Here is a 27292-nt window from a genome sequence, read left to right on the forward strand (position 1 = left end):
AGTTCTCTTTTAATTTTACAAACTTTTTCCAGATCAATAATGTACCTATGGGATTGGAATGGACCCAAGCTACATCCCTTTCTTCACTTCAGTCCCACTCGATCCCTCTCTCAACCCTTCTTTAGTACATCAGTGGCTGTTTTTGCTTCTTCCTGCACTTATTCAAAATTCAAAAGTGTCATTCAACTTCTATCAATGTCCACACTATTCTCAGCTTCACATCCCTGACTCCTCCTTTCCTTTTTGGGATCCATCACCATCTCAGAGACCGATTAGCAGTGAGCATCCATTAAATATCATGAGACTCCCAAAATTATTTTAACTACACTCCCTCCCTTCGCATTCTCATGGTCTCTTAAGTTCTTTTGAGTTTCTGCTGAAAATTAGAACTTTGGTCTCTGTCAAAATCATGGCTCAGACTTACTTGTTTTTTATTAAGTTCATAGGGTTGATTTTTGGCACAGGGAGAGAAGCTAGGAGTCAGGTTAGGGTTTAGGGACAGGGATGTTCTTGAAGGCTAGTGACATGAACATGAAACAAAAGATATCCAGAGTCTGGGCCTTACTCTGCGCTTGAAGGCCAGTGACATGGACGAGAAACAAAGAACATCTGTGGATGTTGGTCTGTTCAGGTTGGTGGGTCTCGGCACAAGGGACAAAAAGCCGGCATGCACGTATTTTAAGGCTGGAATTAGGGGTCCTGTCTGTAACCCTCAGGCTCGGCCATTAGCAGTGAATCTTTATAGCACTTTGTATAGTCCAGGATTCAGTACCTAAGATCAAAGTCCGAAGGTCGATCATAAGTCTGGAAGTCAAAGCCCAATAGCCAAAGCCTGGAGACTGGAGGTCTGTTTGTGTGTGTGGGTGGGAGGGAGGAAATGAGGAAATGTTGTTGTTTTAGACCATAAGATATAGGATCAGAATTAGGCCATTTGGCCCATCAAGCCTGATCCACCATTTCATCATGGCTGATCCATTTTGCCTTTCAGCCCCAATCTCTTGTCTTCTCCCCTATCCCTGCAAGCCCTGATCAATTAAGAATCTACCAAACTCTGCCTTAAATACACATAAAGACATGGTCTCCAGAGCCACCTGTGGCTAACGAAATTCCTCCACATCTCTGTTCTAAAAGGTGCCCCACTATTCTGAGGCTGGGTCCTCTGATTCTAGACTCTCCCACCATAGGAAACATCCTCTCCACATCCACTCTATTCACCAATCAATTTCATTTAGGTCACCCCTCATTCTTGTGAATTATAATAAATACAGGCCTGGAGCCATCAAACACTCTTCATATGACAAGCCTTTGAATCTTGGAATCATTTTAATGAACCTTCTTTGAACTCTCTCCGGTGTCAGCACATCCTTTCTAAAATAAGGGGCCCAAATCTGCTCACAATACTCCAAGTGAGACCTCACCAATGCTTCATAAAGCTTCAATCTTACATTCTTACTTTTATATTCTAGTCCTCTTGAAATGAATGCTAATATTGCATTTGTCTTCCTAAACCACAGATGTTCAGCCTGAACACCAAAATGGGGAAGAAATGTGATCTAAGTGACTTTGACCATGAAATGGTTGTTGCTGCCAGATGGTGTGTTTCAAGTATCTCAGAAACTACACAGAACATACTAGTATTTACAGAGACTGGCATGAAAAACAAAAAAAATCCAGTGAGCAGCAGTTGTGTGGGTGAAAGCACTTTGTTAGTGAGAAAGATCAGAGGAGAATGACTAGACTGATTCAAGCTGACAAGGAGGTGACAGTAACTCAAATAAACTTGTGTTACACAGTCGTATGTAGAAGGGAATCTCTCTCTGAATGCATAACATGTTGAACCTTGAAGTGGATGGGCTACAGCAGCAGAAGACCATAAACATACACTTGGTGGCCACTTTATTAGGTACAAGAGGAGCCTACATCATAAAGTGACCACTGAGTGTATACACAGAGAATGGTAGGTGCCTAGAATGTATTGCCAAGGGGGCAGAAAGACAGCAATGTTTAAGAAGCATCTAGACAGGTACACAAAGAAACAGGGAATAGAATTATATGTACTATGTAGAGGTATTTAGGATTAGTTTGGATTGGCATCATGGTTGGCACAGAAATAGCAGACCCAAGCATCTTCCTATGCTGTACTGTTTTACGTTCTACCTGATCCAAGGCTTCCCCCTTTCTAAACTTAGCAGACCCTTGACCATAGCTGCTCTCAGCTCCTCTTCCTCAAGATAGAGCAAGGAGCTACACTGGTCTTCACCTTCTATCTCACACTCTCTGTATTCAACAGCTTAACCGTTACGATTTTAACCACATTCAGACTTACCTTTCCCTCCTTCCACTTTCAGACTTCTGAAGGGACCATTCTCATTTCAACTCTGGTCCACTCTTCAATCTGCATTAACCATTCACCTTCTCATGCCACTCCCCCTTGCATGTTCAGGAGATGCAGTGCCTGTTCTTTTACTTGCTCACTTCCAGCCCTCCAAGAACCCAAAATGACTCATCCAAGTGAAGAAGCATGCACTCCATTTGGTTCTTGGAATATCCTCTCTTTCAAATTGGTAAAAGCAAATGAAGATTCAATGAACACACCAAATATCATTTGTCACATTGTCTGTCATTTTATTCTCATTCCCACTCTGTCCTCTCTCTCTGACTTCCTGTATTGTTAATAACGAGGCCAAATATAAGTCTAAGGAACACCACCTTATCTTCCATTTGGGTAAATCTAGAATCAATAATTTGAAGTTCAATAATTTCAGAGTCATAGAACTGTACAGAATTGAAACAAACCTTCCAGTAAACCATATCATGCATCATTTCTACCATTACTAGTCCCACTTGACTACATGTCATTCATTGCCTATCCAGATTCCTCTCAATTGTATTCCTGCTTCCATCAACTTCTCAGGCAGCTGATTCCAGCTGTGGGTAGAATGTCATTGTTATTTGGCTATTCAGCTTTACAATACAGAACACAAGAGTATAGCACAGGAACAGGCACTTCAACTCACAGTGTCTGCACTGAACACAAGACCAAATTAAACTTAATTTCCTCTGACTTATTTCTCTCCATTATCTGCACATTCATGTGTCTATCTAACAACCTCATAAAAATATCACTATTGTATGCCTCTACCACTATGCCAGGCAGCCTGTTCCAGGCACCACCACTCTCTATGGTCCATTCTAGGTACCTACCACTCCCCATTTAAAATTTTAGACCTGCTCATCTCCTTTAAACATTCCCCCTCTCACTGTAACTGCATACCCACCAGTACTTCATAGTTCTACCCTGGGAAACAGATTCTGACCATCTACCCTTACAAGTGACCTCCCAAAGGCAACACCTCATACAGCTCAGATTAAACTCCAATTGCTATTTCTCTGGTGTCCGCTGTAAAGCTTGATATAACTAACAAGCATTACAATAGTCATTTGAATATGGTCACTGAGATGGATGAAAAAAGTGAAATTAAGTGGGTCATTTTAATTAATATTTTTAATTATCATCAGTTAAATGTGTGTTTATAGAGATTAATTACTTATTTCACTTCATATTTCAATTACTTGAATGTAGTTCAACTGTTTTTAAATGTCTCGGATCATCAAAGACATGCAGAAAGTACTGTAAAAGCCTTTTCACAGGACGAGGTGGTCCAGAGTTAGGCAATGAGCATCCATCGCCTGTCATCCACGTGCTGTAATCGGACTGCTTCATTTTGTGGACCGCCATGACAGTGAAGTCTGGCGCTCATCCAACAAGACTATAAAGGGTAATATAACCATGGGGATCACACAGGGACAAAACAGAAATCTGCATCAGGTCAAACACTACTCAGCACAAAACCAATTTTCATCAAAAGCCTGACAATTAAGCACAGATGTAAGATTTTTGGAAAAGTTGTGGATGCAGAAGTAAAAATGGTAGAGGTTTCATCACTGGTTAAGCTTCATTTTGTGCATACACTCTCTCACCAATGACATCATTTGCTTTTGTATTTTTAAAGGAAGCACATCAAGTGAAAATAAGAGCATTTGAATCCACGTTACCTTAAATGCATTAAAAGCATTTAATTTTACATTTTCAGATATTCATGCCTTTTCTTTAACCTAACGGAAATAAGTACACGTCATGCATTCTTTTAGCACTATGCTATTCATAAAGTTGCTCACCTGCTATGAGCTTATGCAATGTACACTTGTCTCCATTAACAGCAGCTGCATGTACTTGGGAGGTAAGCATTGAGCCATTCGGCACCCAGCTTTCTGTGCCACTCGCACTCCTGTCAGGTCGAATCAAGGTTCCAGCCTGGAAGAACAACACAATTTCAGTCGAATAATTTAATTGTATGGAGATTGTAAATAAAATGGAAAATGCTGGAAGCATTCAAAGGATAAGGAGCAACTTTGGGGAGGGAAGATCTTTAGGTTAGTGGCCTTTCACTAAAACTAGTCTTAAGTATATACTTCAGTTAAATAATATGTGGAGATTTGTGGCATATATGATTATATATACATATGTATAATATCTGAAATACAACATCTGAAATAATGTTTGATGATGAACTTCAATAAAAAATAAATTACAAAAAAAAGCTAGTCTTAAGAAACAAGCACATCTTAAACTGGAGAGGAGAGAATAATAGGAATGCCTGTTATAGGGTGGAGTCAAGAGAGACTGATCCTAACTGTGTTGCTGCTATCTGAAAGATAGTGGTATAAGCTTGTTGATACTTAAGAATGCAATAAAATAAGAACAGGAGTAGGCCATGTATCTCCAGAACACTGGACTGCCAGTCATTATGATCATGGCTCGTGTATCCTAGGCCTCATCTCCTCTTTTGTGCCAGTTTCCCCACGGCTCTTGAAACACCCTGGCTTCCTCGGCTGCGTAAGTCCAGGGAAGACAATCTTGAGCCCCACCAAACTTGTGAGATTGAGGTGTGAGCCCACCCCAAACCCCCTGTTTGTGTGGATGCTGTGTAATTCACTATCCTGTTACAAATTAATGCCACACAATAACAGACAGTACACTGCAAATGATTAAAGGAATTATATTTATGAAACTTAGCTAAAGGGTTAGTAAAGAATAACAAAAAGAAAAGGGCCCATTCTAATTAAACAGTCAAATGTGCACAAGTTGGAGCTCATCTTCAACTTCTCTGTCACTCGTGCACTGGGCCCTCGGTCAAGGTGGAAGCACACATCACCTTGTGTGCTCGCAACCCATCTCAAACAGCTCTCCCACCGGATCATATGCAACTCTCTTCATCTCCTCTCGAACAAAAGCTCCAAGCCCAACCTTAGTGTCCTTCACCAGAGAAACCTCCCCTTAATCCGACCATCCTAATTGGATGGTACACGTTTCTCCTCTCTCCTATCTTCAACAGTAACCAAACATTAGCTGAAAACAAGCAGCTCTCACAGAAGAGCACAAAATGAAATACACACAGCATAACAGTAAAAAAATATGAAACCAGGGCATTACACTCTCAATTTTCTGATCTTGCACAAATAAACCAACTTCGTCAAAACATACCCCCAATCATCTACCTTTAATAATTTTTTCAGAGTACAAGCTTTGTGAGAAACTCTCCACAGGCGAGGGAGAGGGGAGCAGGTAGGAGATATTTCACATCTTAAGAAACACAGCAATTATATCATACCTTTCCTAAGCAGCAGTAAGTTAAAGATCTAGTAATCTATTACTGTGATAGTGGTTGAAGGATGATTATTAATTAGCACATCAGGGAGAATTTCCAAAACTAAAGATATGAAGACATTTTCTTCTACCTAGATGAGCAAACAGATTTCAGAACAGAGCATCTCTGTTTTTCCCTCTTAATGTTGAAGGTAAACAAGCATTTAGTGTTTAATGCCCAGGGCAGGGTTTGAACTATAACCTGACTTTGCAGCGAGAGAACCATGAATGAACTACAGGCAGAATCTATTTGTTAATTAAAGTACCTAATCTAACAACAGAAACAGTTGGACGTATAATTTAAGATATGTTATTGACTTTTTCAAGCATCTTGACTACCTCATTATCAGCATATAGTAATCATATTCTGCCACATTTGTGAATTTCCAGGACACTGACCCCCAGCTTTGTCCGACGTACAATTATTTAAGGATAAATAATTCAACACAAAACACTTGATTAATCAACTGTTTTGAGGCCAATCATAATAAATGCCAGTGAAAGCAAGTCAGATTTCAACAAATATTTATAAAACACCAAATAATTTTCAAAGATATTCAAAAAGAAATTGTCATCTTCGTATGTGCAATACCAAGGATATTTTTTTTTATTGCTCAAGAGTCTGCTATTTATTCTTGTGTAACCACAGAGGATTTCTTCTTTTTTTTATTTTTTAATAAGCATAATGGAATTTATGAGAATGGTAAGTTAGTACATTTTTGGTGGTATTTGAACTCTTGTATTTTCATGCCTAACCCCAACAAGCGTCATAGATTCACCACATCATTACCACAGCAGTCACTCTCAGCACACTTGCGTGATAGGAACTCCTCAATCACTTAACTTTCCTCCCACAGTCTAAAACCTTAGCAACTGCTATGGAATGCATCAGTAATTCTCATGAAAGATTTGGAGCTTTTCTGTGCCAAAACTGTTGAGATTTAAACACAATCATTTTCACATGTACTGCTGTAAATATTAAACTGCTAAGCTGCTTGGAAGATAATTGTAATTAAGATACTTAAACTTTCCTACTCTCTAATTCCCCCCCCAAACAAAACTGAACTAGTGCATCTTAAAGAAAAAGCAATTTTGAAGACTGCATCATACAGTTGCCATTCACTATTTGATTTCAACATCATAAAGTGTACTTTCAAAGTCAATGAAGCTCTTATATATTAACTGCTTATTGTGTTTTGAACAACCACTTTAAAAAGCAAGTTCTTGATTTACCCATATTCCAAAAGATGAAACATTCAGAACAAATGGACTAAATTATAGATGTTGATCTAAACAGCTGTTTTAGCTATTCAACAGATTTTAAAATTTAAGATAGCACCTCCATTTTCTCAATATCTTCCTTCCCCTATAAATTAAGAGGGAAATTATCACTTTTCTTAACAGTAAATTAAAGAATTAAAATCCCATGCAATGAAAATCAACATCTCAATTTCATTCCTCAACAGCAAGATTTTTAATTTGTTGATGTTTCTTTCACGTCAAATCAGCAAGCAGCTGCGATTTCATGTTATATCACGTTAACATTGATTGTTTAGCTTGACAAACAAATGCAGATATTTTACATCAGCTAGTAGAGGAAGAGTTGGTACCTTTAAAACAAAAGTATTTTCAGACATAAACTTGTCTATTTACATTATGTCTCAATTCCCAGTCGAAAGTGTATTCAAGAAATCTACCTCCACAACTTCATTCAAAGATCCTTCAGAATCATTTATAAAGAACTGCACCTTAAGAAAAAACCATCTCTGATAAAAAAAAATTCTCTCTCTTTTGGGCAAGTAAGTCTATAAAACTACATTGCAAAGATCTTTAGTAAGGTCACAAACTATAAGCTTAGTCTGACAACCGGTACCCATATTCCAACTCACATCAAATTCAGAGTTCCTTATTTGTTTTCCCCACACCAGCACTATTTCCTGATCTACATACCTTGGCTTCTGGCTCTAAATAAGCAATATCTCAGTTTTAAAAATTCTTATCTTTAATTTTAATTCCTTTTTGTTGCTTTCCAATTTCTTATCGCCTTTAGACCTAGAACTCTTGAGATCTGTTGAGGTAGCTGGCAATCTCAATGGATTCTTTCTATACTTCTTGCAGTAAAGCAAGCATAATCGAAGACCACCATCCACCCCAACATTCTCCCTTCTCGCCTCGTCATCAGGCAGAAGATATGGAAGTCTGAACGCATGTACTACCAGGCCCAAGGACAGTGTCAATCCCACTGTTATCAGGTCCTCTTGTACAATAAGATTGAAGCTCAGCCTCACAAACTACCTCATTATGATCTCGCTCTTTATTGTCTACCTGGACTACACTTTACTCATAACTTTTACACTTTATTCTTCATTGTTATTACTTCACCTTATTCTGGCTCAATGCACTGTATAATAACATGATCTGTATAAACTGTACGTAAGACAAGCTTTTTACTGCAGCTTGGTACATGTGACAATAATTAACCAATACCAATCCCAGACTTAAACAGCTCACCATTCCTGCCGCTGCCTGTAAGGAGTTTGTACGTTCTCCATATGACCATGTGGGTTTCCTTCAAGTGCTCCAGTTTCCTCCCACAGTCCAAAAATGTACCATTTTAAATTGTCCCTGATTAGGTTAGGATTAAATTGGGGGATTGCTGGGCATGTGGCTTGAAGAACTGGAAGGACCTACCCCATGGCTGCATCTCAATAAATAAATAAATAAATAAATAACTGCTTAGCCTCTAAACTGCATAACTCATTCCTTAAATTTCTCTCTCCTTTATCAAGGCATATAAATTTTACATTGCACCTATCCTAATAGCACCTTATACTTAAATCTTAAGTGTAAATGTTTTGCATGACATCTCTAGACATTTAACTTTGTTGATAGCACTATACAAATAAGGAAGCACTGTTGATAGCTATAAATCAGCAATAAAATATAACAATAAGTTTGCTGTGGAATTGTTGACTGAAAGGACTTTAACTTCAGACATCATTGTTTTGCAGTAACGTTTCTCAGTCAAGTTCATAACATGTACGATAATCTTTCATCACCAAGTAAATAAACAACAAATATATAATTAGCTGAAGTTAGAGTTCAAGTAGTTATAATGGATAAGAAAATAACTTGTAAATACAAATCATCATACCTCAAAACTAGATAAACATTTTCCGAGATCTCATTGTAATTAACAATGAATTGTACTGGGACAATATCTTGATATGTAATACAAAATACATTTTTTACACAGTACTACCATCCTACAAATTGGAATCATATAGAATGTACTACAGAACGCTATCCACAGAGCACTCCAGGAAAACATAGAATAGTTAACAGTTTCCGATCTGTTTCTAGTGCATAGGTTTTTGTGTAATCGACCACTAGATGGAGGTGGTGTGTTAATTTTCTTTGAATGTACTGTATTCAAAATTATATTCTCAAAAAGGCACATGGAAAAATTGATGCAGGGCACAAGGTGTTAATTAATTATCTACTTTGACTGTAACACTGGTGTTCATTCACTTGATATGTAAAGATACAGAGGACAATTTATTCTACATTACAGAAGCCAAACATACTGGGCTTTTTGTTCCCTGCCACTTCAATCCACCTCTGCAATCCCACTTTAACCCTATGACCTCTTTCAGTGCTAGAATGAGACCCCAAAATGAGCTTGAACAATAACATCCCATTTTCTGTCCGGGAAAGTTTCAGCTTTCTGAACTCGATATTAAATTCTCCAAATTTAGAAAACTCGGTCATTAAAGATGGCCATTACAAATGGCCATTAATCCTTCCCATCATCTTGGCTCCATTTCTTTTTCTGTTAGTGCAGTCAGGCCTGCAAGGCATATCCTGGAGCCTCGTTGTTAGCAATACATTTCAAAGATACATTAACCAATTTGGTCTCACCCTATCAGAGATACTCCCTTTGTTCTACCATCCCTCCACCATCTTCTCTGCTATTAAAAACTAATTTGTTTTCACCCTTTTTCAGTTTCAGCCCTGAAACTGACAAGCCGAGTGCTTCTAGTGTTTTATATTTTTAATTTCAGATTTCCAACATCTGTAGTTTTTTGATTTTTAAGTTACATTTCAAGTATTCTTACAATTAAGCCATATTTCTCCAGTCATGGACCTGTCAGTTAAATGAGAAATCTCTTCTTCACTCTGTTGTCCCAACACTGAATAGTAATGCCAATGACTATTACTAGCAATTAGTGAAACTTTCTCTTTCTTTATCCTCCCTTCTTTGCCTCCAATCCTTTGTATTGATCTTCTACACATCTATTTCTAACACTGTTCGAGGTCTCCAACTCTTAATGAATACAGTCATTTTTACTGCTCTCCTGGTGCTATCTTGCTCATTACAATGGCTCCTGGCTCAATAATTAAAACTACTGCTTTTCAGGCAAATGGAGTCAAATTATTAACATGTTGTAGCATTGAGTAGGCTTGCTCCTTGTATGTATATTTTTCTATTGAACATTACATCTTCAACCAGGCTTCTATATTCAATATTGTCATTAACTACTCTCCTCTAAAATACTTCGAAAATGTATTGGTTCCAATGTTCTAATTTGTTTCTGCACTAAGTGATTCCTCATCCTTAGTGACTTCAACCCTAAATTTAATTTTGTAGTTCTTTTCTCCTTGGAATTTCCTGTAATCATGTTCTTAATTAATTACCCTCCCATTAATACATCCAGCCTCGAGCGTCTGTCATCATTAGATCACATATATTTTCTAATATTTCTATAAAGATTGCCGTAGTTAAAATACTCCTAACCCCTTTCTCTAAGCCAAGTGAAAGTTTGTCCTGACAGCTTCCATGTAAAAGTTTGAACAATGAAATGCATTGGGCCTGATCTCATGAAAAAACACTGATCATTCCAAATGCAATCACTGGAGTGCAGCCTTTTAAAGCTGTTCTAAGATCCACACATGCAGTGTCCAAATGAAAAAAGCCTAGTGTATAATGCCAAATTTCAAGGCCAAACCCATAAGTTTACTCTACTTTCTCAAAAGGCTAAAGAAATTTGGCATGTACTCTTTTGATACTCACCAATTTTTATTAATGCACCATAGAAAGCACCCTATCCAGATGCATCACAACTTGAATGGCAACTGCTCTTCCTTTGACCACAAGAGACTACAGAGAGTTGCAGACACAGCTCAGCACATTACGGAAACCAGTCTACTCTCCATGTAAACTTCTCACTTTCTCTAAGCAGCTAATATAGTCATGAACTCCATCTATACATTCTCTCTTTGCACCCCTCCCATTGGGAAGAAGTTACAAAAGCCTGAAAGTATGTAACACCAGGCTAAAGGACAGGTTCTATCTCACTGCTGTAAGGCTACTAACTGGTAGTCCCCATTGATCTCACAATCTACCTGGTTATAGCCTTGCATCTTATTGTCTGCCTGCACTGTACTTTCTCTGTAACTATAACAACTTATTCTGCATTCTGTGATTGTTTTATCACCTTTGTAATGAAATGATCTGCATGGACAGTACGCAAGTTTTTCACTGTATCTCAGTACACATGGCCATAATAAATCAATTTGTCAATTAAGTCCACGTGGAATCGAGCAGCACAGGAGTTTCTGATGAGATTCCTCAGCATAATCCTGGGGAATTTGACTCCTGGCTCCTCAATGTCAAAGTTGAGGTTACTGTCCTATGCATAAATATATGAATGTACAGGTACAAAGAAAAACTGAACTGCAGCAGCATTATTGGCACATAACATCACAAAAAAACAAACATAAATCATGCACAATTCTTTTTACAAAATAGAACACAATTAGGACAAAAAAGAAGAAAATTTTGGTGCAAAGTTTCAAAGTCATCATAATGTTGCTGAACTGTAAGGTTTGGGAGTTTGCTGGTTAATTTACGAATAGGATGGTTTAAGGGAATTAGCCCTTCTTGGTGTGGGACTTCAGGTTTCCTAACACATGACAATGAGACTCTTTGAATTTAGTGCAAAGAAGAAAGCAAGTTGCATCTTAATTATTTGATTTAGCACTTTAAATGTATTAATTACTTATGGATACTTTGGTAATTATTTTTGAGCATATACTGTACTTGAACGTTAGCAACATTAGTGAATGAAAGACATTAACTATTTAAAATCACTCACAGCTTTCAGAACTACCAATTTAGCAGATCGTCAAAGGCTCTCAAGACCTTCATAAGGAAAGCATGTTCTTACTCTGTCATCGATCACTTAAGCCATGCAGCTGAATGACAGGGTGAAATGGGCCAATTGAATTAACCTCTTACACCCAGATCGTGTAGGTAGACAGCAATTCCAGTTAGTTGGGAGCACCCACCTACTGAGCCAGCAAGATCTAACCCACTGTTTTAAACTATCACAAAGGATAGGTCATGTTAACAACACAAGTGCTTTGGTCCAGAGATTTTGCAACACAATGCTTACAAACTGTTTATTGTCAAAATAAGCTAACAAATCGTTTTTAGTGACCACCTTTTCTTAAAAGTGCTATCTGAACAACCACCATGCTGACATGAAAAATGAAACTAGAAGCAGAAATCAATAAAATGTGCATAAATATATATTTATGTTCTATGGTAAAAATAATTGTGAAGGATTATTCTATTGCATTCCATGTAATTTCAAATTTGTACCTTTATCCCCCATTTCAAATGCTCTTCATTAACTGATATACTTTACCTAGATCAAACCAGTAGTATAATAGTCATGGTCATCAGGATACTATTCCAACCAATACCAAGAATCTATTCTAAGTGAACCATCACTTTTTCCAGAAAGAATGGCAATTTTTCCAAGTGTCCATCAATGTGGTGGATTTTCTGCACCCAACAGCCCAGAGATTTAAACATCTCAAAATAACTGCAGACTACTTTTACAGTAAATACCAAAGCACGGAAAACACCTTTATTTCTTCTACTTTTATTGATCTCCCTTTATTCAACTTAAATCAAGAGTTAAGTCACACACATTACAGTTTATTCATCCTGTGACACAGTACTTTTCAAACAAAATATTTTGAAACAACTGAAAAATATTTAAGAAATGCAGCAAATGGAGTTAACATCAAACATATTTAGAAGGTAAATGAAGGATATTGTCCAAATACTATGGTTGTCTAAATATTCTGATATCAACCAATAACTACAACGGTACCTAACTATAATATTTCCATCACAAACAAGAGAAAATCTGCAGATGCTGGAAATCCAAGCCACACACACAAAATGCATCTACGGAAAAAAGTACAGCCAATGTTTTGGGCCGAGACCCTTCATCATAATATTTCTATGGGCTTTTACTCTAGCATTTACTGCTCTGAGAAAGACATTTTGGAACAGTAGATGCCACAAGGAATCAGGACCTATGTGAACAGGTCCACATCTGTATCTTAACCCTTCAGAATACAGACTAATTAATACCAGAGCTGAACCTGAAAAAAGTATCCTGATGCTATCAAAGTCAAATTATGTGAAAAAAGTATAATGAGGAAGGATAAAAAATTCAATATGCAAGCTTGATATAAAAGACAAAAGAAACCAGATTCTAATATTTGTAAAAGATCTCTAACAATAAATAAAATCTATAGAACCAAGCAGTGTAAAATTTTATTCACAGCGCTTGAGATAACTCATGGCAATTATTATGATTTAGCATGTCACTAAAAGTACACTTACACAAGAAAACATATTCATTCGTGGGTAGACAGTATATTATCTAAGTTCTGCTGCAAGATGCCATTCCAAAGCTTGGGGAGCACCAGGGTCATTTGCAGAACAAATCTAATTACCATATTTAACTGCTCCTGAACTAGTGTTTGATTTGCACTTTGATAATAATGAGCACTGCAAGTCTCACAATTATTTTACTACATAATATGGGCCATGATTTTCCACTGCAATGTTCCCATTCATTTTAATGAAATCAAACTCATCAAATTCTCCAAAATGAAGACAATATGGAACAAACTGAAATCAATCTCAACACGCTAAATTGTAAAAGATGGCAGGTGTACGGTGTCATTCCAGCACTATTGATTATAATTTCAGAAATCCAGCATCTGCAGTATATTGCTTTTGCTTTCATTTAGGTGTTTCCAACCAAAACATCTCATCCCAAAATAGACAGTGAAAGCAAATGATTCTGGTTAATTGGGCCATTGGTTAATCAGGGCAGCCGCTTATTTGGAATTAAAGATGATGAGGAGCATTGATGGTGTGGATAGTCAGAGGCTTTTTCCCCAGGGCTGAAATGGTTGCCACGAGAGGGCACAGGTTTAAGGTGCTGGGGAATAGGTACAGAGGAGATGCTAGGGGTAAGTCTTTTACTCAGAGAGTGGTGAGTGCGTGAAATAGGCTGCCGGTAACAGTGGTGGAGGCAGATAAGATAGGGTCTTTTAAAAGACTTTTGAATCGGTACATGGAGCTTAGAAAAATAGAGGGCTATGGGTAAGCCTAGTAATTTCTACTCTGTGGGCCAAAGGGCCTGTATTGTGTTGTAGGTTTTCTATGTTTCTAACTCTTATAGGAGGAAGACTGAGAAAATAGCTGGAGTTTCCTTTGTTTACTTGGGATACTATGCTGCTAAATCAGGACAGGAGACTGTAGCCATAGTTTCTAACTAGCATCAGTTGTGTGCTCTTGTGTGACTGTTAGATACTACACAATGTTTAGAGCAAACTGTTTTTAAATAGCACCAGTTGCATGTGTTAAATGATTATTATTTTTGATCCAAGCCACACAAATGCTTAAACTTATTTAAATAATTTCTCATCTGTACATGGTTAAATAAACCAACATAGGCTGACTGAGGGATTCAGTAATTTTGTTGCAAGGTTCTGCCCATACTAAGATCACTAATATTAAATAAGGCAAAGACTTTTAACTGTGACTGTGCAATATTTTACATATGAAACTCCAAATAGCCACTGCTTGCCATGTTAAACAGCTTTTCAGCTACATCTCAAGTTACTTAAACAGAAATCAGCATAAAATTTGTCATTTAGTACATATGTAGGAAGTACAACATGCGATCAGTGGAATGCTTCACCAGTCCTACAGTAACTCATCTCTACATATCCTGAGGCAAATGGAAGAGTGGTTAATTAAAGCTTTTTGCAGTTTTTTTTTAGAAAAGTAATCTGACTGTCCAGCCCAATTTTTGATGGTTTAAATCCAAAGAAAAATGCTAATTTTTATGGCTTTAGGCCTCCCACAAAAAATAAATTTTACAACCCATTTTAATGACTCAATCTAAGCACTAAAAATATTATTTACTATGCTTTATTTGGTGATGTTTGTTTTGTAGATTTTACATGACTGTGACATACCTTCTGTTACAATGTGATTAATTGTATGGATATTGACACCCAATGGGCTAGCTAACATCATTAATCATATCTATTCTGAACAGCAGTCTGAAATTTCATGTAAAATGCAACCTCTTGTGCATTTCAAAATGGGGTGGTCTATGTGTATGGGTTAGTTTTTAAAATCTATAACTTCTTGAGGGAAGTAACACTGAAGATAAGACAAAAGTGACAAACAAGATTTACTAAAATTTAAAATAAAACATACTATCCCTGAGAAAACACCTAAGTGGGGAATATCAAGTAATGAAAGATAAAATGCCAGTTATCATTATACCACAAAAAACTGAAGTCAGAGCTGAGCTCTTTATACTCTCTGTTGTTCCAAATTCCAGCATCTGCAGTCTCTTGTGTCTCCGTGAACAAAGTGTAATTCACCACCACTTGGCAATTCAGCTTTTCCAACCAAATAAACAAATCAGACAGATCATGTTTCACTGTGACTCCAAATTCTTCAAAAAACTTACCTGCTTCAGTCACCCACGCTGAGCTCATCAATTTCATCAACTTTGCCTCTAACTTCCACCCTGCCCTTAAATTCACTTGGCCCATTTCCAACACTTCCCTCCCCTTTCTCGATTGCTCCTGTCTTCATCCCCAGAGACAAACTGTCAACCAACATCTTTTATAAACCTACCAATCCCCACAGTTATCTGAACTATACCTCTTCCCATTCCCTCCTGTAAAGATACTATTCCTTTTTCTCAGTTCCTTCGTCTCCACCGCATCTGTTCCCACGATGAGGCTTTCTTTTTCAGGATATCAGAAATGTCCTCTTTCAAAGAATGGTGGTTTCCCGCCTCCACCATTGATGCTGTCCACATTTGCATTTCCTCCAGTTCCTGGACATCTGCGCTCACCCCATCTTCCCACCGCCTTAACAGTGATAGAGTTCCCCTTGTCCTTACCTACCACCCTATGAGGCTCCACATCCAACACATCATCCTCCGCAACTTCCATCATCTATTACGTCTGGTGCTCCTGATGTGGCCTCTTCTACATTGGTGAGACCTGTCATGAATTGGGGGAATCGCTTTATCGAGCACCTCCATTCCATCCGCCAAAAGTGGAAAGGAACTTCCCAGAGGCCAAACATTTTAATTCAAATTCCCATTCCCATTCCAACATGTTGGTCCATGGCCTCCTCTTATGATGAGGTCACCCTCAGGGTAGAGGAGCAACACCTTATGTTCCATCTGGGTAGCCTCCAACCTGATGGCCTGAATATCAATTTCTCCTTCTGGTTAAAAATTGTTTTTCTCTCCCCCTCCCCTCTCTTCTACTTCCCACCTCGGCCTCTTACCTCATCTCACCTGCCTATCACCTCCCACTGGGTCTCCTCCTCCCCTTTCCACTCTCCTCTCCAGCCCTTTATCTTTCCCACCCTCCTTACTTCACCCGTCACCTACTAGCTATCCTCCTTCCCCTCCCACTACATTTTTTATACTGCCATCGCCCCTTCCTTTCCAGCCCTGAATGAAATGCCCACTGTTCATTCATGTCCATAGATGCTGCCTGACCTGGTAAGCTCCTCCAGTATTTTGTGTGTGTTGCTTTGGATTTCCAGCATCTGCAGAATTTCTCGTGTTTATGACTTACCTAAAAAAGAACTGTTAATCTCATTCTGAAAGTTTAAATGACCTAGCCTTAACAACATTTCTTTGAATGGTGGTGGTGGGTGGAACAAGTCTGTAAGGCAAGCTGAATCTACATTTCTGTTGTTTTCTGTGAAGATGTGAATCTTAACACTGTTCCTAACCAAGAGTAGACAATTAACCTCCCACCCAGCAGAATGAAGAAACAAACACAATGCTAGGGAGAACAAAGCTAACTCTGCACAGATAGGACCAGAGGGCTGCTAGAGTTGAGAGGCACCACAGCTGCCAGCTGTGCCACCATGCCAATCCATTGTGATGCACTTCAGGGTGTAGGTTTAGGGATGCTTTTTTAAAAGACAAACTGAAGCCCACACCCATCATCTGCTGAAATGTGGGTGAGATTTCATTTTCCAGCAAAACACATCCTCTTTCAATCTGGATGAAAAATCAGTAAGACTTGTTAAGAATAGTGAATTGAACACAGCAGGAATATTGAACACACACAGGCCAGCATACAGGGTTAAATAACCCACTTCTTTAATGGACAACTGCAGCTAGAACTTGCCTTAAGTAAAATATCACACAGTAGGACCGCCAGCAAACAAGTGATAAGGAAGCTAGGAGAGATGACCTGAAGGTGGGTTGTAATGATGATAGAGATCTGGATAAAAGGCAAGCTTTGAGAGGAAATGACAGAGAATGGAAAAAAGATAATTGAAGATGGAGACAGAACTGGGGAGTGGTTGGTGAGCATCAATGTACACAATATCAGGAATAGCTGTGTTTAAGATGCAGTGATGAAAAATAAATATAGAAAAGAGTCAGAACAATGATAGAAATATGGAAATTTAAAAAAAAATTGAAAGTGGCTGAAGAATTGGGGTGTGGATAATAAGAGATGACAAAAATTAAGCTGGCTGACTCTTTTAGGTGCCTGAACTTGCATAGAGTGAAGTCTAGGAAATGAGAGAGGAGGAGAGGAGAAAAGCTGAACATAGAGATGGTGAGGACAGGGTAAGGCTGTGGGGATGGAGTGGTCCTTGTTATGGAAGCAAAAGGAGGAGATGACATCTTCCCCAGTGAGAAGTTTGGATGGAGTGTAGAGGCTAAGGGTTCAAAGTAAATTTCAAGAGGCACAATCCTCAATACTTTTACCAGTAAATAGAGAAAACTCTTACTGATCCATAATCTGATTTTGAAGAGGGCACTTGACAACCAGCAGTGATGGAATGAAGGGAGTTCCATAATGGACATCTAAAAGCTGACCTTTGCATAGTTAGTGAGGCTGAGATGCTCTATCTGGGTGAGAGGGAGCTATAAATGATATGCAGGCCTTGAAGAAAAATCTATTACAGAGGTTGTCTTAACTGTATTTATAACTTTGAGGAATGAATGGATGGCTGCACATGCACATGCCTTGAATGGCACGATGATGGTAAACAAAGGACCAATATATCAAAACCTACAGTTTCACAAGGACTGAATACAAATCACAAAATCACAAAGGACTTTCACAGCGAGTTTCATCAAGGCCATTAGATAATTCCTTCCAAAATATGTGAAATCGGTGTTTAAAATACACTTCTATGTCATTTCTTTTGCCCATTGCAAGAAACAAAAGGGTACACACACTGTGGTAATCCACTGGATAAATGAAACATGAGGTTTATCTGGATTTTACTAAGCAATAAGACCTCAAATTAAATCTTCTGAACATGCTTAGTTAAGAGACCTGAGCTGGGTGCTGAGGCCAGAAGTGACACCACTGCACTATAAGGGTGAAGATTAGCATAGGGAATTGCACCCAATCACTGTCCATTGCTCATGAATAAATGTTTGTGCTCACTGGGAAGGGAAAGGGCATTGTGGTTTTAATGCCCTACTGATTTGTATTTGCCGTGAGGTGCCTTGTGAGTGGAATAGGAATCTATCTTCCTTTCACATGACATTACAATTGGAAACCCAGATTTTCTATCAAAACTTCACAAGGTGAGTTTGAAATACGAGCTGAAGGTGAAAATTTATTTCATTACTGACTTCCCAGTGCCATAAGCCTGATGTAGAAAGATAACATTAACCAACAATGGTTTATAACTTTGAAGAGTTTCTGCAAGCACTAAATTTTAGCTGGTTGTTTAGTGTGCAAGATTGCTTCATCATCTATTAGGTGAAATGTAAGATAACGTTTGACATCCCAGCCCACTCTTCATCAGGTGAAGAGCAAGGCTACACTGTTCCTGGGTTTGTGAATCTAAAAGCAGTTTAGAGAGTTCAACAGAGAACAGATAAGAGTTACAGCTATAAGACACCTACATACTAAAGTAAAAGAAAACAGAGAAAGCCAGCCAAGGAACTTAACATACAAGGCTAAGATAGACACAAAGCTAAGAACAATCCCTGGCCCATTAAGTCAGATGGACAATGACAAAGCAGAATTTGTCAAAGAAGTAGCATGGCTTCCACTTGGTAATGTAACGACGTTATTTTTAATTTGCACTATCTATGATAACCATATATATGAAATTTTGGCCTGAAATTTGAATTCCATGGAGGAATTAGAATAGAATTACTGATCGTGAGCTTGTATAATATTGCACAAAAGTGTAAAATGAATTATTTTGAGTCAAAGCTCTCTACTTAAAACAACTTGGACTGAATCGTCTTTATTGAAACAGGATTAAGAAAACACTGTTCTGACCATAACCATGGGAAATCTGCTTACATTATCTATCTTTTTCTCTGAGCAACATGCAAGTGAAAACATTTTAATTAGCATGAACAAACACAGATAGCAATTAGAGCTGCTAATCAGAGAAGACAAAAGTGGTGAAAAATTGTGTGACATTTGATAGTATAGACAATATAGCAGTCAGAGCAGTGGAATACTCCTCCTGTAGAATGTGGAGAATCAGGGAACCTCATGGTTTCCATGAGGTTTAGTAAGGTTGCCATACCTCAGGTGCAGGCCCGATAGATGGGTAACCACCCGGAGAAATAAGGGGAGGACAGCCATTTTTCTCAGAATAGCCCTGTAAACACTGGTGGGTGAGGGAGGGGGTGTGATATACTTTCAAGGGCCAGCAGCAGTAGGTGAGTCAGTGACACCGTGCCCAGCTCTGAGGCAAAGAGAGGAAAGATGAAGTCTGGCAGAGTGATACGATAGGGACTCAACAGTAATGGGTGCAAATAAACATTTCTGTGGCTGCAAATAAGGCTTCAGTATGGTGGTTGCCTCCCTAATGCCAGGTCAAAGATTTCTTCAGTGCATCCAAGAGGGGCTTTTGAAACAGTATGTGCAGAGTCTAACTATAGAAAAAACATACTCTATCTGGTTTTGGAAAATGAGGTGTAATGTGAAGGATTAATTTACTTGCTGCTTGAAAGTTGCTTCCGTCATGCCTGTTCAAGGGATCAGCAGCTCTTTTCTATTGTTGCCTTGCATGCCATGCCACTGGTTCCAGTTCCAAGCGCCTCAGGGCTACAAGAATAGCATGTGTGAGAGATTTGGGATCATTCCTTTGAATCCAGAGGTTCATCTTCGCACTGAGGTGATGACCAGAGCTGCAGAACCATTGGGAAAGTATGCTGCAGATATTGGAGAGCCCATACACACACTTAACTAAGTATGCTTGTTGCATGTTTAGTTTTGCAGTTGTGTAACTTGGGGAGACTTAACGAACTACTTGATGAGTTTCAAGTGTTACTTGATGTTAGTGTCATAATTTTTGAAACTTAGGGTGGTTTAGATGAGTACTTGTTCAAGTTAGACATTTGGTCAAATGTTTTGCTGTCTGTCTGTAAAGATATTGTTAATGTTTTTAATCATAATCAGTATCTTATGTCTCTCTTACCAAACCCATGAACCTGCTTCCCTGTAATATTTGGCACTGTGAGCAGGGTTTGGTGATTGATTGGAAGATGAATATGTTTAGAAGGGTATATAAGAGAGAGAACCCCCTGTGTGATCAGTGCCAGGTCCCAGGGTGGATCAACAACAGTGCGGATTTGGGAGTCGCACCAACCTACTGGCAGACTACCAGACACCCGTAGACTGGTCAGACAAGTTGGACTCTCGTGGGGTGAAAAATCAGACACCACATCGTGTCCATACCCAAGAAGGCAGGGTTCTCCAAGAGGAAGCAGAACCAGTGAGATGCTTTCTGGCTGCTGACAGCCATCGTAAGCTTCCTGCACAAGATAATCGCACAGACAGAGAGCTGGAGATAATCGATCGTAAGAACGAGGTGGAGGTGCTGCATCAGCACAGTGCCATCATGATGAAAGCCATCCGGTTGACAGAGCTGGAAGCCAAAAGTATGGAGATAGCCTGTCCGCTAATGAAGGTACACCAATTAGAGCAGCTCGACAGGCTAATTGTCAACAGGATCCTGTTAAGGTCCGAGCCTTGATATGGTGGGGTGATGATCCCACTGTGTGCATAGGGGATGCGGAGGTCTGGCTGGATGGTGAGGATGGGGAAGAGATGGTAGAGTCCTATGATTCTCCCTTAAAATAATCGTTCTCTCCCCGACACACCCAAAACAATGCACGCCAGGTCGGTGACCATGCAGTGCCATACACACGATCAATTATTCCCTGAGGATGCTGCTCACTTCCCATGTGCATAATGCATCATTATGGGAAAGGGTGGTAGTGGCAGTCAGGATAGCCTTCCCTCCTTGAGAGGTATTAAAACTCCAGGCAGAGCAGAGCAAATAGAGGAAGGGACTAGAGCCCTTTGTCAGTGGACTCTAATTACAGGTTTATACAACGATAGTGATAGTTGGCCAGAGGACCCCTGCCATGAATGGCTAACACGACAGGACACAGTTATAAGATGCGTGGAAGTAGGTACAGAGGAGATGTCGGGGTAAGTTTTTTTTACTCAGAGTGGTGAGTGTGTGAAATGGGCTGCCAGTGACGGTGGTGGAGGCAGATACAATAGAGTCTTTTAAGAGGCTCCTGGATAGGTACATGGAGCTTAGAAAAATAGAGGGCTATGGGTAACCCGAGGTAATTTCTGAAGTAAGTACATATTTGGCACAGCATTGTGGGCCAAAGGGCCCGTATCATGCTGTAGGTTTTCTATGTTCTATGATAGGGCATTTGGTTACAGCTGCAGCTCCCCACTTGAAAGGGATGGTGCTGTTTTCAATGGGACCAGCAACTGGGTACTCTGTAAATGCAGCCATTTGGCTGCTTGGAAGGGTTAGAATATGTAGAAGGTGGTATGTGCAGCCAATTATGGAAGTTTGGTAAGCAGACAGATAGTGGCAGATCCCCCATGACCTGTAAGGAAATGTTTTAAACATAGCTCAGAGCAGGAGTCCTGAAGGAGCAGGTAAGCGGCGTTCCCACTCCCACCCTATATGCAATGTGGAGGCAGCACTGCCAGAGGAAGAGAGATCAGGAGGCCATTAAGGAGAAAGGGCCATTCTTCAAGCATGCTCCTGATAAGGTATCCTTCTGTCTTCTGCTGGATTCCTTGCATTCCATTCAGGATTCCCTACATTCCTTGCTGGAGGATCTGCAAAATGCATTGGTGGACTTCCTATGGCAGCAGGGTTGAGGGTGAGTGGCACCCTCCGCCCCACTATCACAGGGAGTGGGTGATTCACCTTAAACTTCACCCCCGGTGAATGGTTTGAGTTTGAAAAATGCTGTGTGAGGTGTGGCCACACTAGAGTTTACTTGAGTGTGTGTGCGTGTATGCACACACTAAGTCTGTCTTGTGGTTGTTAAATCTGTATCAGAAGGGCGTTCGAATTAATCCTATGCTTCAGTAGAAAAGGTGACCAATTTAAATATTTTGCTTCTTGGTGAAGTGAATTTACAGGAGCTCTTATCTTTTAAGAGGGGTATGCCTTGAAGTAGCTGTGTAAATGTGTTGACATGGAGTCCCAACCCAGCAGTCTTCTTTTCCCATTGTTCTTAGGAAAATGTGCTAGTTTTTCACTGTGGGAATTAACTGTTTGTTCTAAGTTGTGCAGTTAATTGCAAAGGTTCTGAAGGAAAAGTACAAACCTGGATTTTTGTTTGAGCTTGTGTTTTTTTTTAGTTTGTTTCTTTATCTGTTGGTTTTAGGGAGAGGCCCAGATTGCACACTCACCACGTGGAATCCAGGTTAAGGTGGTGGAAATCTGTGCTGCTTTATTCCAGATATGAGATGCCCACATTTCAGAGGGAAATGGGCATCTAGGAAATTGCTCATTGGTGGATAGTTAAATTGAGAATTTGGAATACATATTTTGGAAAATTGGAAGATTTGGGGAACAATCCTAAAAGTTGTTGATTTTGCTAACAATGACTGTTTTATGTCTAAATACCTAGTGACTAATCAGGAGTGAGTGAGTTTGTGTTTCCTTATGTTATAGAATGGCAAGGTGGTGGATACTGATGGGGCAGTGGTGATGACACTGACTCGTGGTGGGAAGTCCTATAACATATTCTTGCAGATGGCGTATGAATATGCAAACAGGACCAATGTGTGCCACATTGCTGGACTTGTATGAGGACTCCCAACCACATCACAGAAGGAATGCAATTAATGTCAATCCCTTTCGATGACAAGGAAAAAGATTGTTGGGGGAAATAGTCCAGCTTCTGGAGTTCTGGCATTCTGTTTTGGGGGAAACCAGGACAGAGTAGTCCATTCCAGCCAAACTCATCCCATTGTATGGTAACAGCCTTAAGGATCTTGAGCTGAAGTAACAGCCAGTGGAGTAAGTGCTTTAAGGGCTGGTACTTCCCTACGTGCGATTTCTTTAACTCAAAGGGAAAGTGATTTCCTAGCCGATAGGGAAAGGAATGGAATGTTGTGTAAGTGGTATGGTAGGCACATGTCCAACAAGTAGGTGGAACACTGTGAGTGTGAGCAAGGGCAGTATCCTGGGACAACTATGTCAAATAGTGCAGAGAAGGTGGGCACTCCCTAATGGCACTTACTGTGTATGCAGCTCCCAGACCTACCCATGACTTCCCACGGAACAGCGGCTGCTATCTAGAGTATGTGGTGCCGTACCTACACCATCTCAAGTGTCCCGGACAAGCACCCTGCCCATGCTGTTCAGCATAGTAGGAGAGCTATCACAGGCAGAAAGGTTTTGGATGATAGTCTTTCCCAGTTTGTTACTGTCCTGTTAACTCACACCGATGGCCTTAGATTACCTGCTTGCAAGGAAAGGTGGCACTTGTGCTCTTGTCAGTCAAGAATACTGCACTTACCTTTCTGATGAGTCAGGGAACATCACTCAGCTGGCTGATCACATGTGACAGTCAGTGGATAAGTTTAAGTGGGGGTGGGGAGAGCAGTTCCATAGCGATTACACTCTGGGGAGAGGCTGGTGGCCTTTTGGGGTGCTAGGAGGCTGGTGGATTACTGTAGCACACTGGAGGGAGGGGTGTCTACTGGGCTTACAGTACTGGGTATTATGCTTTTGTGTTTTATACGCAGTTTAGTGGAGCATTCGCAAGGGTCATACTAATCTGAGGACCTGATTGTCACAGTTTTGCTTCTTGTGAGAGGTGGAATGTAATGTAAAGGCTTAATTTACTTGCCGGTCCAAAGTTGCTTTCTGAGTGCCAGGCATTGATTGATCGAAGAATAGAACGTGCAAGAGACTCGGGCTTTCCTTTGTCTCCAGGGGCTCATCTTCACACTGAGGTGGAAAAGTATGCTGCAGATATAGGAGGCCCATGTGCACATTTAGCTTTTTATCTATCTGAACTACCTTTGGAGTTGACATGTTACTGAATGTTTAGTGTCGTAGCTCTTGTAATTTAGGATTTATTCCACTTGGATTTTTGGTCGAATGTTTTACTGTTTGTCTTTAAATAAATGGTTCTTGTGCATATTCGTAATTAGTATCTTCTGTCTCATATACCAAGCCCATGAACTCGCTACCCTGTAATACCAGGTGACGGACCTGATAATAGGCAAACAGTTTGGGAAAAGTGACCACAATTCATTATATTTTTAGATACCGGTAATTATGAGTACAGATAAAATTGGACCTTGCAGGAAGGTAGCAAATTGGGTGAAGGGCGAATTACAACACGATAGGTTAGGATTTATGTGCTTTTGGAAAGGTATGGTCTACTTAGTGACAGTCAGCATAGCTTTGTGCAGGTGACAAACGAGCTCGATGAGGGGAGGATATTGGATGTTATCTACACGGACTTTAGTAAAGCACTTGATAAGGATGATTCAGAAGATAAAGGGAGATGGGATCCTGGGTAAATTGGGTTAGCCACAGAAGACAGGGTTAGGGTGGAGAGCTACTATTTTGGCTAGAGGTCCATGACCAGTGGTGCTCGCAAGGATTGGTGCTGGGGCCTCTGTAAGTGATATATGTACTACACTTGAATGATATGGATGAAAATGTAAATAGGTGGATTAGCAAGTGGATGGTTGATGCAGTTGTGGACAGTGTAAAGACTATTAAAGAGTACATGGATAATTACACATAAGGGCAAAGAAGTGGCAGATGGAATTGAATCTGGGCATGTGTGAGGTGCTGCACTTTGGGAGGTCAAATGAAAGGAGGAACTATACAATTAATGACAGACCCTAATAGCACAGAGGGATCTTGGGGGTCCAAGCCCATAGTTCACTGAAAGGGGTTACACAAGTGGATAAAATGGTAAAGAAAGCATATGGCATGCTTGCCTTCATTGATAGTGGTGTCAGGCATAAGAATAGGGAAGTCATGCTGCAGCTATATAAAACTTTAATCAGACCGGAACATTTTGTGCAGTTCTGGTCACCCATTATAAGAAGGGTGTGGAGAAGGTGCAAAAGAGGTTTATCAAGATGCTACCTGGATTAGAAGGTATGAGCTGCAAGGAAAGATTGGAAAAACTAGCTGTTTTCCTTTAGCATCGCAGATTGAGAAAAGACCTGAGAGAAGTTTTAGATAGATAGATAGATAGATACTTTATTCATCCCCATGGGGAAATTCAACATTTTTTCCAGTGTCCCATACACTTATTGTAGCAAAACTAATTACATACAATACTTAACTCAGTATAAATATGATATGCATCTAAAATCACCCTCTCAAAAAACATTAATAAATAGCTTTTAAAAAGTTCTTAAAATAGTTTACTAAAATACATTGAATGGTGGGAGTGGAGGATGCTATCATGTATTTGCTGCACAAATCCCTCTCTCACCTGGATGGGGTCAGTGGTGCTATGAGGATTACATTCCTGGACTTCTCTAGTGCCTTCAACACCATCCAGCCCAGGATCTTAAGGCACAAACTAACAGAGATGGGAGTAGACTCTCACATGGTGGCTTGGTGTTTTAAAATTAAGGGAGGCATATATAGGGTAGACTGTCTGAACCTTTACTCCAGAATAGAAATATCAAGTATCCAAGGACATGCTTTTAAGGTTGGAGATGCGGTATGGAGTTAAGTTTAAAGTTGAGATGAGGAACAAGTTTGTTGTGTAGAGAGTGGTAACTACCTGGAATACATTACCAGAGGCAATAACGGACAGGCAGTTTGCTGGAATTTAAGAGACTTTTAGATAGACACGTGAATATGAAGAGACTGGATAGATATGGATGATATACTGGAAGGAGAACATTTAGCATAAATTGACATCAAAAGCAACATAATTTGTGGGCTAAATGGCCTGTCTGGTACTGCACCATTCTGTTTTAATTCCTACTAATTGAAAACTGCTCTTGAGACCAAGTCTCAGGATGATATGCAAGCAAAAACAAACCACATATTGCAAAAACTTGTCTGTAATTTAATATAACTAAGTGGCAGCTAAAGAAAATGAAACTCTTGCAACAAACAGAATTGCACACTACAATCAATAACACACACCACGATCAGTAACACACACTACAATCAATAACACACACCACGATCAGTAACACACACTACGATCAATAACACACACCACGATCAGTAACACACACTACGATCAATAACACACACCACGATCAATAACACACACCACGATCAGTAACACACACCACAATCAATAACACACACCACGATCAGTAACACACACCACGATCAATAACACACACCACGATCAGTAACACACACCACAATCAATAACACACACCACGATCAATAACACACACCACGATCAATAACACACACCACGATCAGTAACACACACCACGATCAGTAACACACACCACGATCAATAACACACACCACGATCAGTAACACACACCACGATCAATAACACACACCACGATCAGTAACACACACCACGATCAATAACACACACCACGATCAGTAACACACACCACGATCAGTAACACACACCACAATCAATAACACACACCACGATCAGTAACACACACCACGATCAGTAACACACACCACAATCAATAACACACACCACGATCAGTAACACACACCACAATCAATAACACACACCACGATCAGTAACACACACTACAATCAATAACACACACCACGATCAGTAACACACACTACGATCAATAACACACACCACGATCAGTAACACACACTACGATCAATAACACACACCACGATCAGTAACACACACTACGATCAATAACACACACTACGATCAGTAACACACACTACGA

At 39.7% G+C, this 27292-nt stretch overlaps 1 protein-coding gene across 4 annotated transcripts in view; it reads right to left on the reverse strand.

Moving 5' to 3' along the window:
- Nucleotides 1-27292, reverse strand: part of invs (inversin) — a 249468-nt gene that overhangs the window by 181886 nt on the left and 40290 nt on the right. For 3 of the 4 annotated variants that reach the window (XM_073054266.1, XM_073054268.1, XM_073054267.1), the window contains one exon: nucleotides 4180-4315. In XM_073054266.1, coding sequence (XP_072910367.1) covers nucleotides 4180-4315 — 136 coding nt within the window. Of the gene's footprint in view, nucleotides 1-4179; nucleotides 4316-27292 lie in introns of those variants that run through there. The other variant, XM_073054270.1, reaches the window with a different exon arrangement.

This window comes from Hemitrygon akajei, chromosome 8 (assembly GCF_048418815.1).
Source record: "Hemitrygon akajei chromosome 8, sHemAka1.3, whole genome shotgun sequence".
NCBI lineage: Eukaryota > Metazoa > Chordata > Chondrichthyes > Myliobatiformes > Dasyatidae > Hemitrygon > Hemitrygon akajei.